We start from the raw sequence: 18602 nt of genomic DNA on the forward strand, positions 1-18602 counted from the left end.
GCTTCTCATTGTCATTATGCCATTTTGATTTTTAAAAGTCAAAAGTATTTCCTGTTATGGTTTCTTTTTAGTTTTAGAGTTGATGGTCTTAGCCTCATTATTTACAAGGAGGTTTATATTCCATGTGTCATTTAAACAGAATAGTATTTGAAATATCCTTTTACTATTTTATTTATATTTTACACATATAAATATATATAAATAAATATTACCTGGCATCTTAGCTAAATGCTTTGGCTTCTAGAAGGCCCACTGTATTTTGGGTGAGGCAGTGAATAAGACTTCCTGGTGTGGTAGGACTGGCTCACTAGAGACACTGATAACCTGCCTCCTATCATTTAGATTGACTTGGTTCAAACTGATGAAGGTGTTTTTGGTCTTATCTTACATGATTATTAAAATTACACATTCTTTGTAAAGGCTTAAAACAGTACCGCCCCCACTCTCCCAACCCAAGAGCATCACAGTACTTTAAAGCCTTTCCTTAGGTAAACCTTCTTTCTGCTGTGATTGCATAACCTTGATTTCTTTTTTTTGAAGGTGGAAGCACTGCAGGGCCACCACGTGGTTGATGTTGCCTGTGGTAGTGGAGATGCCCAGACCCTCTGTCTCACTGATGATGACACTGTCTGGTCCTGGGGGGATGGGGACTACGGCAAGCTTGGCAGAGGAGGCAGTGATGGCTGTAAAGTACCCATGAAGGTATTTGTGTCTGCACAGTGGGAGAAAGGCACCTTTCCCAAGGATCTGGGACTTGAGGGTTCCATGTCTTTGTGGAGCTCTTAGAGCCCGCCCTTCCCCACCCCAGGCCCTCCTAGGCTTACCACCCCATCCCCCTCTGCATGCTTCTTAGGAGTCTTTTAACCTTATCTTTACCTTCTTTGCAGAAAATATAATGGGTAGTTGAGTAAAAAGTGAAAGGCCCAAAGGTATTAAGATATATTAAGTGCTATTTGTGCTGTCTTGGGAAATTTATGTAAGTTAGCACAACCTGTGGTTTTATATAGTATATAGACCTGTTTGAAGAAAGGGATAACAAATTGTTCACGGTCTTTTCAATTCACAGAGTTCTGTAGCTATGATTGTAATAGAACTTGCTGAAAGGGTTGCAGCTGGCTTAGCCAGAAGCTGTATTAAATAGACATCCTGTGACACACTAAGAGAAGAGACTGTAGGCCTGGGTTGGGGGTCAGATTGCTTTTCTCCATGTGATCTGCATGACTCTGAGCAATTTCTTAACTTTGTGAGACTCTCTTGCCCTTGTGAATGGGTAGTTGGCAGAGATTAAGTTCATTGATGTGTTTAGATCATGTGCTGACTGCTGTGCTGCCTACAGTGCATGAACATGATGGAGCCATTTAGCTGAGGTGCTTTGCTGTGGATTTGGGAGTGTGTGTGCTGTGAAAGAAAACTAGAAATTGTTCTCTGCTTGGTGTTTGGTCTTGTTGGGGATCTGGGACTGCCTGTGAGGAGTAGAGACCCTCACAGTGCACAGGCAGCTCTGTGGGGGACGGGGGCAGCATTCTACTAGGGCCCCCTCAGATGGGACAAGAGCCTGGCCAAAACTGCATAGCTTTTCTTCCCAGAGCTGTGCAGCCCAGTATAGGAGCTGTTGGCCACACATGGCTATTTAAGTTTAAATGTAACTCAATTAAAATTCACTTCCTTGCTCATACTGGCCGCATTTCATGTGCTCAGTGTGAGCATGTGTCTGGTGACTTCCATATTGTGCAATGTGTACACAGAACATTTCCATTACTGCAGAGAGTGGTTTTGGCAGGCAGTGCTTAGAGCCAAAGCCTGGTGGAGATGTGCCTGGAGACATCCCTGCATGCTGGTGAGCATTGCTGGAGAACCAGAAGCTCAGTGCTTCCTCTTCATTCTTCTCATTTCTTATTCCTTTTCTCTTGCAGGTATACAGTATTTTAACCACATTACAAGTTACTTAAGGTTTCCAAATTTATGAAAAAATTGTGTGTTGTAGACTTTCTTATGCTTAGGAAAGCTTTAGACACAGGCTTTGCACCTTCAGGGATTAGGATGTTGAGCATTGGGGGAATGGAAGTTATTACTTGATATGATTGTGACAGAGGTGAGGGTGAGGAGAGAACGGAGAGAATTGTTTTTAATTAATTTAAATTTAAAATCAAATATGAGGGGCGCCTGAGTGGCTTGGTTGATTGAGCATCTGGTTTCAGTTCAGGACATGATCTCGCAGTTCTTGAGTTCAAGCCCCATGTCAGGCTCTGTGCTGACAGCTCAGAGCCTAGAGCCTGCTTTGGATTCTGTGTCTCGCTATCTCTTTCTGCCCCTCCCCTGGTCACACTCTGTCTCTCTCTGTCTCTGAAAAATGAATAAATGTTAAAAAAATCAGGGGCGCCTGGGTGGCTCAGTTGAACGAACATCTGACTCAGCTCAGGTCATGATCTTGCGGTTTGTGGGTTCAAGCCCCACTTCGGGCTCTGTGCTGACAGCTCAGAGCCTGGAGCCTGCTTGGGATTCTGTGCCTCCCTCCCTCTTTCTTTCCCTCCCCTGCACACATTTGATCTCTCTCTGTCTCTCAAAAATAAACATTAAAATTTTTTTTTTTTAAAAATCAGATATGAGAACTTAAGTCTGAGAACAGTCACAGGTAACAAGGAGCATAGCTTGCTGGGTGAGAAAAAGTGATGACTAGGTTAGTGAGCCCCAGTGAAACTTCTGGGTGTTGGTTGTGAAGGGCCTGGACCCCCGATGTACACGGGTGGAAATGACTTCTCATACTAGCTTGACCAAGGTCATGTTTGATTTGATTAACCTGGATAGATGGATAAGTTCTAAAGGCCACAACCTGGTCCTCTTGGCCAATCCTCCTCCCCCTTTTTGCTGATCCTCTCTTGGGGGCCTGTGGGGTCTGAGAGGGTTGGAGGGCAGAGGAGCATTGCAGGGCTTACTGGAGAATGGGGCTGCCACACCAGAAAGAGAAATAGAGTTGGGAGAATAGATTCTGGGGGAAAATGATCATAGAACTTCAACTGTGACATGTCCATTTTTAGTGACACATGCTGAGTGTCATTGTGCAGTAGCATGGGCTCGTGGTCTAGTGTCAGCAGGTGTGCCTTTAGAGGCAGACATCCTCCTGAGAATACTTACTTGGTTAAGTGGAGTAGGACTTTAAGTTGTGTGAAATATTTGACCTGAGTAAGGATTTTCAGAGTTCTTTATTAGATTTAGTTCAGTCTCTGTGTGGTTGCAGCAGTCAGAAAAAACCTTGATTCAGTCTGATTGAACCTTTTTCCCTTCCAGATTGATTCTCTTACAGGCCTTGGAGTGGTTAAAGTAGAATGTGGATCCCAGTTTTCTGTTGCCCTTACCAAATCTGGCGCTGTTTATACATGGTATGCAAGATTCTGTTTGTTTAATCTCACAAAACCAGTTTGTTAATTTGAAGTTATATTAACTGACATCTCATAGACTGAGATGTAACTTCTATAGCAGGCTGTGATTTGTGTCCTGAAGTGTGGTGCTTATGCCAGGAGGGTGGGACGGGGTGGTAAACGACAGGGCCTTGCACTCATAATTCGATGTTTCATTTTGTGCAGGGGCAAAGGTGACTATCACAGGCTGGGCCATGGATCTGATGACCATGTTAGAAGACCTCGGCAGGTTCAGGGGTTGCAGGGGAAGAAAGTCATTGCCATTGCCACTGGCTCCCTGCATTGTGTGTGCTGCACTGAGGACGGTAAGTGGGGAGGCCCGGTGTTGCAGCACAGAGGCCTTTAAATCTAAGAAGTCTGGTCAGGGATAATATATGCATATATATTATCTGAGAATTTCTGTGGTGAGCAGGGCCTGGTGTTAACACTTCTGAATATGTTAAATTTCATGGCTGTGCAGAAAAGAGCAACCAGAGCATACCTGATACTGTTGTCCTTAGGAAGGGCTGCTTGCAAGGTGAGCCTCAGCTGGCCGCTGGGAAACGAATTTGGGGAGGGCTCTCTCCCTTCCCTAATTGATAACAGGCCTTGCTTTGCCTAAAACTGCACAATGTGGTCTCTGCTGAAACCTGTTTCCTGGAACATGGGTATGTGCCAGGTGGAGGTGCCCATGTGACAGCCCTAGTGAAAACTAGGGGCTCTAATGAGCTTCCCTGGTAGAAGGCACCTTTGCATGTGTTGTCAAAACTCTTTGCTAGAGGAATTAAACTTGTGCTGTGTAACTCCACTGGCATAGGGTCCTTGGAAGCTTGCATCTGGTTTTCTCTGGACTTCACCCATGTGCCTTTTCCCTTTGCTGATTTTATTTCATGTTCTTTCACTGTAATCATAGCTGAGTATGACTATATGCTGAGGCCTGGGCGTTCACCCAATGAATCAGCAAACCTGAAGGTGGTCTTGGGGACCCCAGTACAATGGCAAGAGGGACTTTATAGATAGAATTAAGGTTGATCATTAGCTGACTTTACAATATTGAAGTTATTCTAGATTATTTGATGGGCTAGTGTAATTACATAGACCCTTCACAACAGAAAAGGAGGCTAAAGAGTCAGTCAGATGTGACAGAGAAGAGGCAGGAGAGAGTTTTCAAAGTGTGAGAGAATCTTGATCCACCATTGTTGGCTTTGAAGATGGAGGAAAGGGACCAGGGAATATTGGTGGCCTTGGGAAGCTGGGATCAGCCATCAGCTGATAGCCCACAAGGAAACAAGACCTTGGTCTTCCCAAGAACTGAATTCTTCCAACAGTCTGCATAAACAAGGAAATGAGCTCTCCCCTAGAGCATCCGGAAAGGATGAGCCTGCTGATATCTAGACTTTAGCCTAGTCAGACTCCTGTTGGTCTTCTGACCTACAGAACTGAAAGAACTGTTTAAGCCAGTCAGTTGTGGTAATTTGTTATGGCAGTAATAGAAAACTAGTGTATCATCTTTCATTAAAAGAGCCATTTCCCCCCAGTTTTGTCTCCTTTTAAAGCCTTTGATAAATTATATGAACATGTGCCCTTTAATTGTTTCATTGATGGAAAAGTTTCCTATATGAATAAGCAATTTTTATGGCTTATCATGGGACTGGCATTATAGTTCTTAACCAAGAACTTACAATACATTTTTTTATTTGCTTTAATTCTTTAAATTTTTGAAGCAAATCACACACTTAGAGAATAGTTGGAAGTGCAGTACAAAGAACTTTTTTTTTTTTTTTTTGATCCGTTTGAGAGGTGCTGCCCTGATGCTCCATCACCCTGAACATTTGAGTGTATATTTTACAAATAGGAACACTACTAAACAATCCCAACATGGCTGTTCATTTGGGAAATTCACACTGGTTATTACTCCACCTAATCTTCACTCCCATTCATGTTATAGCACAGGTTATACTTAGCTGTCATTTTAATGTCTCATCTTCTCTGAGACAATCCTCAGTTGTCCCTGAGTGTGATTCTTTGACACCTCTTCAGTCTTCCTGAGCTTTTTGGACTGTGACACATTTAAAGATTACAGGCTGTTTATTTTGTAGAACATCCCTCAATTTGAGTTTGTCAGATATCTCCTCAGTAGATTCAGGTTGCACATCTGTGATCTTAATTCAGTCTGTGTTCTTAATTTGTTCTAAATTCATCAGGTGTCATATAGTTTCTCTTTGTCCCAGTGGTGTTAACTTGATTAAGGTGGTGGCTGCTAGGATTTTCCATTCTGAATATCTTTTGTAACTAGTAAGTATTTGGGAGGGTATTTGAAGCTATTTAAATATCCCTTTTCTCATTGTATATTTTATTCTCATCAAATATTTGATATTTGTTTTTAATTTATATCTATGTGGGACTCATGGTTTCCTAATTTATTCATTGGATTGTACATAATCTGTTACTGTTAATAATTTTGATGCTGAAATTGGCCCTGTTAGGCTAGCTTTATTTCCTTTTTTTTTTTTAATTTTTTTTTTAACGTTTATTTATTTTTGAGACAGAGAGAGACAGAGCATGAACAGGGGAGGGGCAGAGGGAGAGGGAGAGGGAGACACAGAATCTGAAACAGGCTCCAGGCTCTGAGGTGTCAGCACAGAGCCTGAAGCGGGGCTTGAACTCACAGACCGTGAGATCATGACCTGAGCCAAAGTCAGACGCTTAACCGACTGAGCCACCCAGGCGCCCCTTTATTTCCTGATGTGTGCCCATCATTCACTGGGTACTTCCTTGCTTTCTGGCACAATAAGACACCCTATCTTCTTGACCCTCCAAGGCCCAAGCCTAGCATTGACCATTTCCACAAGGAGTCTTGGTGTCTTTAGAGGACAATGGTGTTTAGAAGACAAGATCAGGTCGATAGATGTGCTCATTGCTCATTGCTCTCTCTGGCTCAAAAATAAATAAACATTAAAAAAAAGATTAAAATCCTTGATAGTCTACAACACACTAGAGAGGTTAATATGGTAACTAAAAGGAGAACAATGGCCAAGGATGTGATGTGCTCATTATATATATATGTAAATAATATACAAATTTGCATCTATGTTTATTTTTGTATATATATATACAAATTCTACACATTCACACCAGGAGCCCAGATTCTAGTTCTATACCACAGGGTGATTCATTCTAGTTTTCTTTCCACACTTACAACTCCTTTCTCTTTTGGTGAGAAGTCTGGATTTCATTATCTCTAATATAGGGATCCACTCACTCTGCCTGAATGTGACCAGTGCCCCATCATTACCTTTGCTCTTTCCCCTGCATGGATCCTTACCTGACTCAGGCTGTGACTGCCCATTCTGGGCCACCCCCACACATGGGCCACTCTGCTTGGGCCAACTCCCCACACTGAGCGACCCCCTGTATGGAAGTTTTTGTCATGTATGGATTCTGATTCTCTGCATCCAGTTGTACCTCTGCAGAGAAGTCCTCCTCTCCTTACTTGTGCTGTAACACTGACCCAGTGGCTTTAGGACTGAATTGTCTAGGGTGGGAATGGGCCAGCAAGCACACTGCCGTTGATCATGTAGGCACTGCACTTTACAGAGTGCTGCTTATGGCTGCATGGCTCTCTTAGGAGTCTTTGTGGAATATGGCAAGGCTAATCTCTAGAAAACTAACCTCATTTCTATTTTAGTCACCAAGTGACCTTACCCTAGAATAGTTTTCTGGTGGTGTTTCATGGTTGGGATCTAGTATGGTACACTGAAAAATATGATTCTCATTATGATGAATCTCATGTTTGGGATATGAATAACTATAGGAAGAACTATGTGTTCCTTTAAAAACAGGTTGTGTTTTTTAAAAAAAAAACTGATTTTTTTCTCTCCATTTAACATAAAAAATTAATTTGGGCAGTTAAGGATATTACCATCTGTTTTACTATTACTTGTTCTGATAAAGAACTGTTACAGTTATGTGCTTACTCCTGTGAACAAATGCTATTGTATTTTTAAGACCAGAGTCTTGTGCCTCTTACTAGAAAAGGCATGTTGGCCAGCAGGGGCTCTCAAGAGTTCTGAGAAGCGTGCTCCCTCTTTGGATGTTGCAATTAGAGACATCTAGGTCACACATGAAGTTGACATTCAGACAGTTGACCACCAGCACCATTTGAAGGGAGAGATGATTGTGATGGGAAGATGGTAGAGGTTGTGCATTCACTGGTCCTAGTATACAAGTTCTTGTTCTAAATCCACTTCATTTAGGTGAAGTTTATACGTGGGGCGACAATGATGAGGGACAACTGGGAGATGGAACCACAAATGCTATCCAGAGGCCTCGGTTGGTAGCTGCCCTTCAGGGTAAGAAGGTCAACCGGGTGGCCTGCGGCTCAGCACACACCCTTGCCTGGTCAACCAGCAAGCCTGCCAGTGCTGGGAAGCTGCCTGCCCAGGTTCGTACTGGTTGGGCTGGGTGGGCTAGGAGGTGTACAAGTAGTGACAGAGTTACTATCTGTATATTGAATTATGCATGTAAGTAAGCCACACTCACATTTCATTTTCCATTGTATATTTACACAGGTGTTCCACTGCAAATAATTCAGGTTAATATTCACATTAACCAACATTGTCCATATATCCATGTGTCACCTTCATTCTAAATCTTATAAACTGTACAAAACCATTCTGATAGTACAGGCTGCACACTTTCCTTAGTAAATGTATTTCTATAGACTAATTTTTAGCATTTTCCTTGGTTCACATTACTTGGCTCAAGCAGTCAAACTGGCCAGAATATTATTCTAAAACCAATGAAGTTTTTCACATCAGACTCAGAAGTCTCAGGGATTCCTTGTTTTTGAAAAGAAAAAAAAAAAAAAAAAAAAAACTTTTTCAGAATTCATCTACAAACTGTGACTTATCTGTGCATTTGACACCTAAGTTGATTTAATGTAGTTTCAACATTTCAGGTTCCCATGGAATACAATCACTTGCAGGAAATCCCCATAATAGCACTGCGGAACCGACTGCTGCTTCTGCATCACATCTCAGAGCTCTTCTGCCCCTGTATCCCCATGTTCGACCTGGAGGGCTCTCTTGATGAAACTGGACATGGGCCTTCTGTGGGGTTTGACACTCTACGAGGAATTCTGATATCCCAGGGAAAGGTACTCTTGTAGCAATCTTTGCTATAGGCAAAACTGGTATTTTCAGTAAAATTTAATCCAACAAAAATTCCCAAACTGGGAGTAGACAGAATATAGTGTATTCCGCAGGGACTCATTGTTGAGTACCTGCTATATGCCAGGCTCTGTTCTGGGTGCTCAGAATATATCAGTGAAAAGCAGACAAAAATTTCTTCTCTTTTGGAGCTTACATTAAAAATTAATAGTGCGGTGCGTTATTTCCCTGTTGTAATCTCTGCTTCCTAACTCCCCCCTTTAAGGGGTGGGGTGGTTTGCAAAACTAAGTCTCGTTCTTACCCATGTTCTCTGCTTACCTAGCCATGAGGCATTATGGCAAATCTTCACTGGCAGCAGGAAGGATAAATGAGATAATTTCTTCCCCAGGGATGTCCAGCAGAGGGTGCCAGATATTATACATCATTTAGATAGAAATTCAATATCAGGATATGTAGAGATTCCTAGTCAAAGGATAATTTAACAGGCTGTGAATAGAATCATGAAGGAGGGCATCTAAAAATCACTGGACATATTTTGACCCATTGACATTTGTAATAATTTGAGCTTTTTAGAAATAGGATGCCTGATTCCGGAGTTAAGAGTTTCCCATTACTGGACATCATCGTTTCTGGCAAGTAGGTTGGCAGGATGTTCTAAAAGAACCATTGTGTGGTAGGGGTAATATTTGTGTAGAAAAAAGCATAGAGGTCAGATTGAGAACTCCTAATTTTGAAAAGCCTATGATTCTGAGACCTATTTTGTGACTTATTTTGTTATCAAAGATTACGGTCCCCCCCTTTTTTTTTTTTTTAATAATAAAATCTGGATTATTTGGAGTCCTATCCAAACAGATTTATTCTTTTTTTTTTTTTAATTTTTTTTTCAACGTTTTTATTTATTTTTGGGACAGAGAGAGACAGAGCATGAACGGGGGAGGGGCAGAGAGAGAGGGAGACACAGAATCGGAAACAGGCTCCAGGCTCCGAGCCACCAGCCCAGAGCCCGACGCGGGGCTCGAACTCACGGACTGCGAGATCGTGACCTGGCTGAAGTCGGACGCTTAACCGACTGCGCCACCCAGGCGCCCAGATTTATTCTTTTTTAAGAATGGCTTTGTTTGCACTTAGCTGGAGGGGACTGGTCCACACATTTTATTTTCATGTGTGGCTTAGAGACCAGTGGACATTGATAAGGATTGTAGTAATGGTAAGATGTCTCTGATGATGGGGAAGAGGAAAAAGTTGTATGCAGTTAACATTGATAAGAAACTTAACTTTAACCATTTTTTAATAATAAAAAGTAGCAAATTGATCCCTTTTACCATTTTTAAAAAATCTATCAGAGTGGAGATGATAATAGGCAGCTAGGAAAAATCCTTTCCTCATAGGGAGACAACCAAGTGAGAGGCAGGATGGATCCCACATGGATTGCATGAGTGTTCTGCAGGCTGTGAGCACAGGGGCAGGACAGCAGGAGCACTGAAGGAGTCTGGCAGGCAACTTCAGTGGCAGAGAATGTGTAAGCAGCCTCTGTTTTGGTCCTGGGTGAGAAAGGATCACATCTGCTGGAAAATTTGGGAAATGGGTGTTGGTGGTGACCATGGAACATTATTACCAGTATGCAATTCAGAGCACAGAAGAGAGAGCATCATAGGAGACCCCTGCTGGATCAGGCCATTCAGAGAAGGGAAATGCATGTTCCTGTGGAGGAGGAGCTGTCCTTGGCTCTGGGCAGAGCAGTCAGGCGGGATGGAGGACAAAAGTAGCTGGTAGGTGTTGTACAAGGGTGCATGGTGATGGGTGCACCTATGCGAGCCCCTGTGTGGCGTAGGGTGCCCTGTGAAAGTCCCTTTGTGGTAATGGGTGGACCGCTGTGAGGTGGATGGGTCTGTCTCTGTGGGCTGGTTGCCTCTATGACACCCTTACTTGACTTTCTCTACCTCTGAGGCCTCATCCTTGGGCTGCTTAGGGCTCTTGCCCTTCCTGCTTTCAGAGGTTGGAGTTCTGACCTGGGAGAGTGACCTGGATACTCTTGTAGGTACCTTGTGCTCCCCCAACCATGCTATCTCTGGACAACGGCAGAGTTATCCACTTGGCAGAGACCTGGGACTCCTATCGATCCTGTCTCGTTTGTGTCTCTTGAGTCTGCTTCCCTACCCCTGTCCTCACTGGTGCTACCGGTGCCCTGGTCCATATGAGTATGGCAGGCCTACCTGTACGTGGGTGTCATTGGGCCCCAGTATTCAGGTTTCTGTCAGTGTATGGTACCTATATGTTTCCTCCTTCACTGGTCTCCCATTCTCACCCCAACCCTGGATCAACATACAGGACTCCCTGGCCCTGCTGCTGGTTTGTGGTTTTGTCACAACAGTGACACTGAGGCATAGTGTTTAATGTCAGTCCTGCCGTGAGTGGACTTGTGGTCTGTCTGGGAGACCTTGGCTTTTCTAGTTAATCCTCAGGGCCTGGCCTGAGTCCCAAGTCAGAGAAGATATGTGCCAGATTCTGGCCCTCCCTACTCTCTGCCCAGAGCATGGTGGGCTTCTCTTGCCTCCAGATGGGGGGCAGAGAGCACAGGTGGGCCTCTGCATAGGCTGTGCCTCTGGCACCACCTCACAATTTGAAAAAGAAGAGTTTGTAGTTACTGTTCTTAAGAAAATTTGACTTTTAGGAGAGAATATTTAAAACAAAACTATGACATGATTTATCTATGGATAATAATATTTCCTATGTCAGATTCTAAATTTTGTCTATCTGTCATATTTTAGGAGGCAGCTTTCCGTAAAGTAGTACAAGCAACTATGGTGCGAGATCGCCAGCATGGGCCCGTGGTAGAGTTGAACCGAATTCAGGTAACAAGTGGAAATTGTTCTGAGTCTGACACTTCTCAGATAAGATGGTTTTGTGGTTGGGAGTTGTGGCTCCACAGCCTGGGGGAACAGCAAACTTTCTCTTGTGCCCTTGCCTTAGAGAGCAAGGTATTACCTGTCTATGGTGTCCTGTGGTGCTGAGCCTTTTAGTTGGGAATGTAAATTGTTTTGTTTGTAACAGAAGTAAGAAAGATTTATTTCAGATAATCCAGAAGCATGCATACAGATAAGCAAAGAGGGAAAAGTAAAAATGACCCATATTTCCACCACATGGCGATAATTACTGCTGACAGTTGGAGGTGTGTTTGTATGTTTGTTATAACTGAAACTGGGTGCCTCTCTTTTGTAACTTGCTATTTTTTTCCCCCTGAAAACATTGTAAGCACCTCTCCTTGCAATACAGTGGGAGTGTGGGATTATTTTTGCTGACCAGCTACCCCATGTTCTCTTGGTTTTTCTGTGCAGGAGGCTAGAAAACCATGCCCACTTTTCTGGAATACAGCTGTGTTACTCATCACAGCCCCAACTACAAGTGTATCTTCAGTTGCCCTCCTTGGGTGAGGTTCTGAGAAGGAGGTTAGGTCAGGGGCCCTCCATGCATCAAATTGTATGTAGGGACAGTTCCCATTCCCAACAGCCTCACACCCTTCCTGGCTCTGATAGCTTTCTTTGCCCACTTAATAGACTAGAATCACTAATACTGTTCTCTAGTAATGAATAAATGAAAAGTAGACCATCTCTGAATTAATATTGCTGCCAAGTATAGATAAGCTTACAATTTAAAAAATTAACTGGAAACCAGAGGAGCTCCAGTACTGATTATGGTATTGTGTGGTACTTGACATTTAACATGCAAATGAATTGGGCCCCACCTCTTGGAACAGAAACAGAGAGTTATGAAGAACAAATTCTTTGTTCCTTTATATTAACACATGATTTCTACCCTGGTGTTGGTTATATGACTAGACATTTCTCCAGAGTTGTACTTGGGGGCATTTTGAATTAAGACACAAACTCTTATCGTTTGTTGGAGAACACATGTGACCACACTGATGGATGTGGTCCCTTCACTGACGTCAGACTGTTTAATGCTAAGCTCTAGGTCAGTCAGCCTACTCTACAAATGGGCTGTTTAATTAGGTTCATGAAAAAGGTTTTATTTCCACACCTTGGAGGATCATTTTGGTTTGCTCTACACTATTAGGTCTTAAACACTAAAGTTCATAAGTGAGGAAAGCTCACCTAACAGATTGTTGGGCATTCCTAGATCGTATGCATGCCCTAGCCACATATAGGTGCCTGATCAGGGTCAGTGACCTGATACAGGTGGTTAAATCTGGAGCTTTTGGCATCACTGAACCTTGCTTACCTGGAACCCAAGTTAGGTGTGCCTTTTCTATCTTTCCCTTACCTCAGATTTTGCACTCATCATGCTCCTCTTTCCTTCTAGTCTTTATATTCTAGCACAATGCCTTCTGTTATGAAAATGTTCAGTACATGTTTGAAAAAAACAGAATGGATAAAGGGCAAATTAATATTAGCATTTTTAAAAGGCACATAAACAACTTTCAATGCAGCATGCCATGGCTACTCCAGTTATACCCAGTGGCCTTCTGGTACCAGAGCCAGATCTTTTCAATTCAGAGTTCATACTTCCATCCTGAAGCTGGAAAGATCTTCCACAAAGATAGACATAGAATTGTTCTTCTGATCAAAAATAGAGTACAGGATGAGAGTGGGAGGTATTCCATGAATCCAAGTTGAACTCAAGATACCAGTTGATCCAGAAAGGTGGTATCAACCATCCTGTGGCCACAGTATGCTTCTGGCATCAGCCTCCTCCCATGGGGATGCCACTGTAGACATTCTCATACTGTCTGTGCAAAGTGTTCTGGAGACACTAAAACCATAGGCGTGTTCCTGGAGGGTTTTCTTTGTTTGAATTTGATTTAGTTTTATAACAGAATCTGAAAATCAGCGTGCATAAAAATTTTTAATTTAAAATTTATTACAGAATTAATGCATACTCATTTCTGAAAATTTAGAAAATTCAGATTAAAGGCAGTTAAAATGATCTATATTTCTACTGTCCAGAAGTAGCCACTGGTACACAGGTGCATCCATGCAGAGTCATAGCTGTCTTATCATAGCCATTTCCTTCAGAGGAGCCAAAAGCATCAGCCTCTGTTAACTGGTATTATAAATGGAGGTGATGTGACATTCACAATGGGAAGCTGGGTCTGTGGCTTGTTCCTTATGAACAGACACACCCCTCTTCTTTAATGCAGTTTCCATCAGGGATTTGGGTACCTTAAAGAACTGCTGTGAGGTTTAAATAAAATCACATCTGTGAACATAGAGCCAAATGTGTGGCACACAGAAAATTTCATTCCTTAGGAGTCTGTTATCATTAGTGTCATTATTTATAAGTCTTGTTTATAGTTATTTGTGTGTGAGAATTAGCTATTTATTTTTAAAAAATTTTTTTAACGTTTTTTCATTTTTGAGAGATGGAGGGAGACAGAGCGTGAGTGGGGGAGGGGCAGAGAGAGAGGGAGACATAGAATCCGAAGCAGGCTCCAAGGCTCTGAGCTGTCAGCACAGAGCCGACGCGGGGCTCAAACTCACAAACCGTGAGATCATGACCCGACCTGAAGTTGGACACCTAACCGACTGAGCCACCCAGGTGCTCCAAGAATTAGCTATTTAAACTCACCTTAGAACTCATTAAGAAGTTAAGGATTGTAAGAGTTTAGCTGGAGGAGGCAACAGAAAAGTGCATTTTCAAGATCATTTTTTCCTTAACTTTTCATTTTGCAATTATTTCAGACTGAGCTTCTCAGGTGATTGTGAAGCACAGCATAGCCAGCAAAGCTGTAGGGTTACTGAGTCCATACCAGGTGAGGGCCTTAAGGGCTCTTGGTCTGATCTGTTTGAAAATCTTAGATTAGGGGCACCTGGGTGGCTCAGTCGGTTAAGCATCCGACTTTGGCTCAGGTCATGATCTCATGGTTTGTGGGTTCTAGCCCTGCATCGGGCTCTGTGTTGACAGCTCAGAGCCTGGAGCCTGTTTCAGATTCTGTGTCTCCCTCTCTCTGTGCCCCTCCCCCACTCACGCTCTGTCTCCCTCTGTCTCAAAAATAAATAAACATTAAAAAAAATTTAAAAAAAAAGAAAATCTTAGATTAGGATGAGAAATAAAGATAGGAAAAGTGATTGGGGGAAATGCAGTGACCCAAGGGTTGGAGTAGGATATGTGCAGGTGAGTAAGGAAGGGGAGCAGGGTTCTGTTCTGGCTGAGATAGTGGCTCCAGGTTTGGGTTCATAGTGCTGATAGTCTGCTAAGGAGAGCTGCTTTTGGAGCTCCTGGCGTCTTATTCATGGAGGCCAAAGCAGAGCGGTAAAGTGGTTGGCCATAGTTAAGTTAATGAAATGTGTGGATGAATCAGATTGTAGTTACTAACCACACCAGGTGCCACCACTCTGTGTGAATGACCAATGAGGTTTGTGATTTCTTGAAGGAATGTTTACTTAGACACCACCAGTCCTGAGGGTGCTGGGCTGTGGCAATGTGCTGCAGGCATTTGGGTGACCAGAGGCCATGCCTCCCATGATTATAGCAGAGCTTCTATTGGCACAGCTGTCCAGCAGGCATCCTGTGCATGAGGCCTGAGCAGGTAAACATGTGGTGTCGAGTGAGGGGAAAGGAGTGTGAAACCAGTCTTTGAGGTCCTCAGAGCGTTTGTGTGCAGGAAGAGACATGAAGTCCCTCTTGGGGGGAGGAGGGAGAATCATAGAGAAATGAGGTATGGCTTAGTCTAGAAGCTCTTCCACCTTGTACAGATGTGTTTTGTGGATTTTGCTTTGTTTTGTTGGGTGATCACAGCAGCATCTGAGTGCTGCTGGCTGTGGACTCCATTCATGACAGCTCTTTAGGTCTGGCAGCAGAGTGCTGGCTGGACTTCTACTCTGGTGACCAAGGCAGAGGAAAAAAAAGGGTAACAGGAGGGGTAAGTGGCTATAGGGCTCATTATTGCCCAGGGCTGGTTGGCTGTGGAAGATAGAAGCTGTGTCCTTTCTGCTGCTGCAGCTGTTTCATATTTGTTTCTTTCTCCTCTGTAGGTCAAACGTTCAAGGAGTAAAGGTGGCCTAGCAGGCCCCGACGGGACCAAGTCTGTCTTTGGGCAGATGTGTGCTAAGATGAGCTCGTTTAGTCCTGACAGCCTCCTCCTCCCCCACCGTGTCTGGAAAGTCAAGTTTGTGGGTAAGAACTTGTGTGCACTGCAGACTTGTGGTCCTGAGGGTTGTCAGTCTGAACACAGGCATTAGTGCAATGGGCATTACAAGGAGAGCTGAGAAGCCCAGCTGGCTGCACCCTGTGGGGTTTGCTGGGGTGACTATGAATTACTGATTCTCTTTTCTTTCAAGGTGAATCTGTGGATGACTGTGGTGGTGGCTACAGTGAGTCCATAGCTGAGATCTGTGAAGAACTGCAGAATGGACTCACCCCCCTTCTGATTGTGACGCCCAATGGTAGAGATGAGTCAGGTGCCAACCGTGACTGCTACCTGTTCAGCCCGGCTGCTAGGGCGCCCGTGCACACCAACATGTTCCGTTTTCTGGGTGAGCCTACTCACACAGGCATCGTGTGACTGCGTGTGCCTTAGTTAGCTTAATGTCTACTGTGTCTTGGGAATCACAGATATTTTGAGTACTGTATTCAGTCTTAGCTTTTTTGATGTGTACTTGCAGGGACATGCAGAACCCAGCCATCATTTGCTGGGTGCTAAGGGGCAGAAAGTGTCTTTGGCACTCAGAAGATCTGAAATTTCATATTTCTGTAGTTTAAATGTATCTGAAACTTGGAATCAGATCTGAGGGGATTTTGGTGGTTGGCCAGTCCCTTCCTCCTGTTGCATTAAGTATTTGTGCTGAGTGCTCCTGTTGCTGCCTGTACTTCTCCAGCCATTGCACCTACCTTCCTTGAGAAACTCCAGCTTTTGTTTTGTCATCAAAGGAACGGGGATTGGCCTCTGTGTGGTTTATATCCATTGGTGGAAAGAGGAGGAGAATTAGAAACTCTCCCATAGGAATAAAAGGAACAAAGGAAGTAATGAATTTAGAATAGGACAAAATGTTTTAAGGATGGACCTAACTTGGGGTGCCTGGGTAGCTCATTTGGTTGAGTGTCTAACTTTGGCTGAGGTCATGATCTCATGGTTCATGAGTTTGAGTCCCACATCGGGCTTGCTGCTGTCAGCACAGAGCCTGCTTCAGATCCTCTGTTCCTTTCTCTCTTTGCCTCTCTCTCTCTTTTTTTCTTTCTCAAAAATAAACAAACATTAAAAAAAAAAAAAAGGATGGACCTAAGTCTCCATGAATTTGGGTAGCACTGGTTTAGAAGGCAGTGAGGCCCCAGTGTAGAGCTAGTCTCTACTGTGTTGTTGATTGAACTAGCTGTTTCATCATTGATTTCAAGTATCTACTGTCACTTGTGCTTTGAATGAGCAGGTGTGTTACTAGGCATTGCTATCCGGACTGGGAGTCCCTTGAGCCTCAACCTGGCTGAGCCTGTTTGGAAGCAGCTGGCTGGGATGAGCCTCACCATTGCAGACCTCAGCGAGGTAACCACCAGGAAGGTGGGGATGGGGAAATATGACACTTTGTGTACCTGATACAGAGTACAGGGGGTGCCTCAGGCTGCAGACTACCTTCTGGTAGCAAAGAAGGTCTATGGATATGAGGCCAGTTTGCTGCCATAACTTGGTAGACCATCTGTTTTGTGGTGCTTTGCAACTTGAAATCTTGTCAGATAATAATGTTCACCATTTTTCCTGTGGAGGAGGGGAGCTTGTGAGTGGCCGGGTGGTGGCTCTGGCTTTCAGTGGGGGAGACATGACTGACCAACCACAGCCAGCATCCTCCCATTGGCCATCCTTCCCTTGGTACCATGACTGTAGGGTGAGCTTCATCTCCATCCAGTGGCTGTTGCTCTCTTAGCTGTTAACTTTAAGGACTTCCTTGAATTACAAGTTCTTTCCTCAGCTCCCTGGGTGAAGTACTTTTTGACTGCTGGTCTCTGTTATTTCCTGGCGTGTACAGTGCACCAACAGCTTGAGGTATGCCCAGTGCAGACTGAGGCCCCCTTGTGGCTGAGTGTCTCAGGTGTGAACTACAGTCAGAGGTGTAGGAAAGACCCAGACTTAACATGTCGGCTCCCTTTTTTCCCTTAAAAGGTTGATAAAGATTTTATCCCTGGGCTGATGTACATCCGTGACAATGAAGCCACCTCAGAGGAGTTTGAGGCCATGAGCCTGCCCTTCACTGTGCCAAGTGCAAGTGGTCAGGACATCCAGCTGAGCTCCAAGTACACACACATCACCCTGGACAACCGTGCAGAGTATGTTCGGCTGGCAATAAACTACAGGTGTGTGGTCATCTATCCTCCATTGTTTTGATTCAGTAAATAGCAAAAATAGAAAATGGTTTGCTTGGATGGCTGCATTTTTCAGAAATATCATACAGTAAAATGCTAATGGACTTGGTTCCAACTGCTGCTGATCTGTAGTCATCAAAACTTGTTTTGTAATCCGAGTCCGAGTACTCATTATTGCCTGAGATTCCTGGCTCTGACTAGAATACCAAGGTGGATAGAATTGCCCTGTTTTGGGAGCTGTCCGAACAGAGATCACAGGGCCTTTGGGTGCCCATCTGTGTGATCTGTCAACACTCCTGGGCAGGACTGTGCCTGGCCCCTGCCTGGCCATCACACCAGCATGGTTGCTGTGTGGCAGGTCCGCAACACCTGCCCTCCCCATATAGCTTTTGCCCATTGCTGCTTCCACCTGACATTACAAGTCCATACAGTGTGGTCCTTGGGGACCTCATTCTCCAGAAGCACCTGGCCAGTTGTTGTGGTGAGACTGCATATTGGGTGGACTTTACTTGCTGAGTTCTGCTGTGAGTGGTCCTGGCAACTGTGCTGTGCTGTCTCTCTGTGTTCATTTCTGCCTTGTGCCCTAACTCACCAGTCATGAGGGCCACAGTATCTGCTTCCAGAGGGTTCTTACTGTTGGTGCTCTGGAGCCTGGTTCTCTGATTATGCATATCTAATTCTGGCTCCTTCCTGGGTGTGCAATAAATATTAAGAATTGTGTCTTGGAAG

The 18602-nt window shown here is 44.0% G+C and overlaps 1 protein-coding gene across 7 annotated transcripts in view; it reads left to right on the top strand.

Annotated features, from left to right (window-relative positions):
• Nucleotides 1–18602, top strand: part of HERC2 (HECT and RLD domain containing E3 ubiquitin protein ligase 2) — a 268401-nt gene that overhangs the window by 247171 nt on the left and 2628 nt on the right. For all 7 annotated transcript variants that reach the window (XM_086711321.1, XM_086711320.1, XM_086711319.1 and 4 more), the window contains 10 exons: nucleotides 541–702; nucleotides 3286–3377; nucleotides 3582–3721; nucleotides 7652–7839; nucleotides 8356–8553; nucleotides 11336–11419; nucleotides 15560–15701; nucleotides 15866–16060; nucleotides 16949–17061; nucleotides 17674–17864. In XM_086711321.1, the coding sequence (XP_086567447.1) occupies nucleotides 541–702; nucleotides 3286–3377; nucleotides 3582–3721; nucleotides 7652–7839; nucleotides 8356–8553; nucleotides 11336–11419; nucleotides 15560–15701; nucleotides 15866–16060; nucleotides 16949–17061; nucleotides 17674–17864 (1505 nt within the window). The remainder of the gene's footprint in view (nucleotides 1–540; nucleotides 703–3285; nucleotides 3378–3581; nucleotides 3722–7651; nucleotides 7840–8355; nucleotides 8554–11335; nucleotides 11420–15559; nucleotides 15702–15865; nucleotides 16061–16948; nucleotides 17062–17673; nucleotides 17865–18602) is intronic.

Source organism: Puma concolor, chromosome B3, assembly GCF_028749965.1.
Source record: "Puma concolor isolate L17-30 chromosome B3, mPumCon1.1.hap2, whole genome shotgun sequence".
NCBI classification, from domain to species: Eukaryota; Metazoa; Chordata; class Mammalia; order Carnivora; family Felidae; genus Puma; species Puma concolor.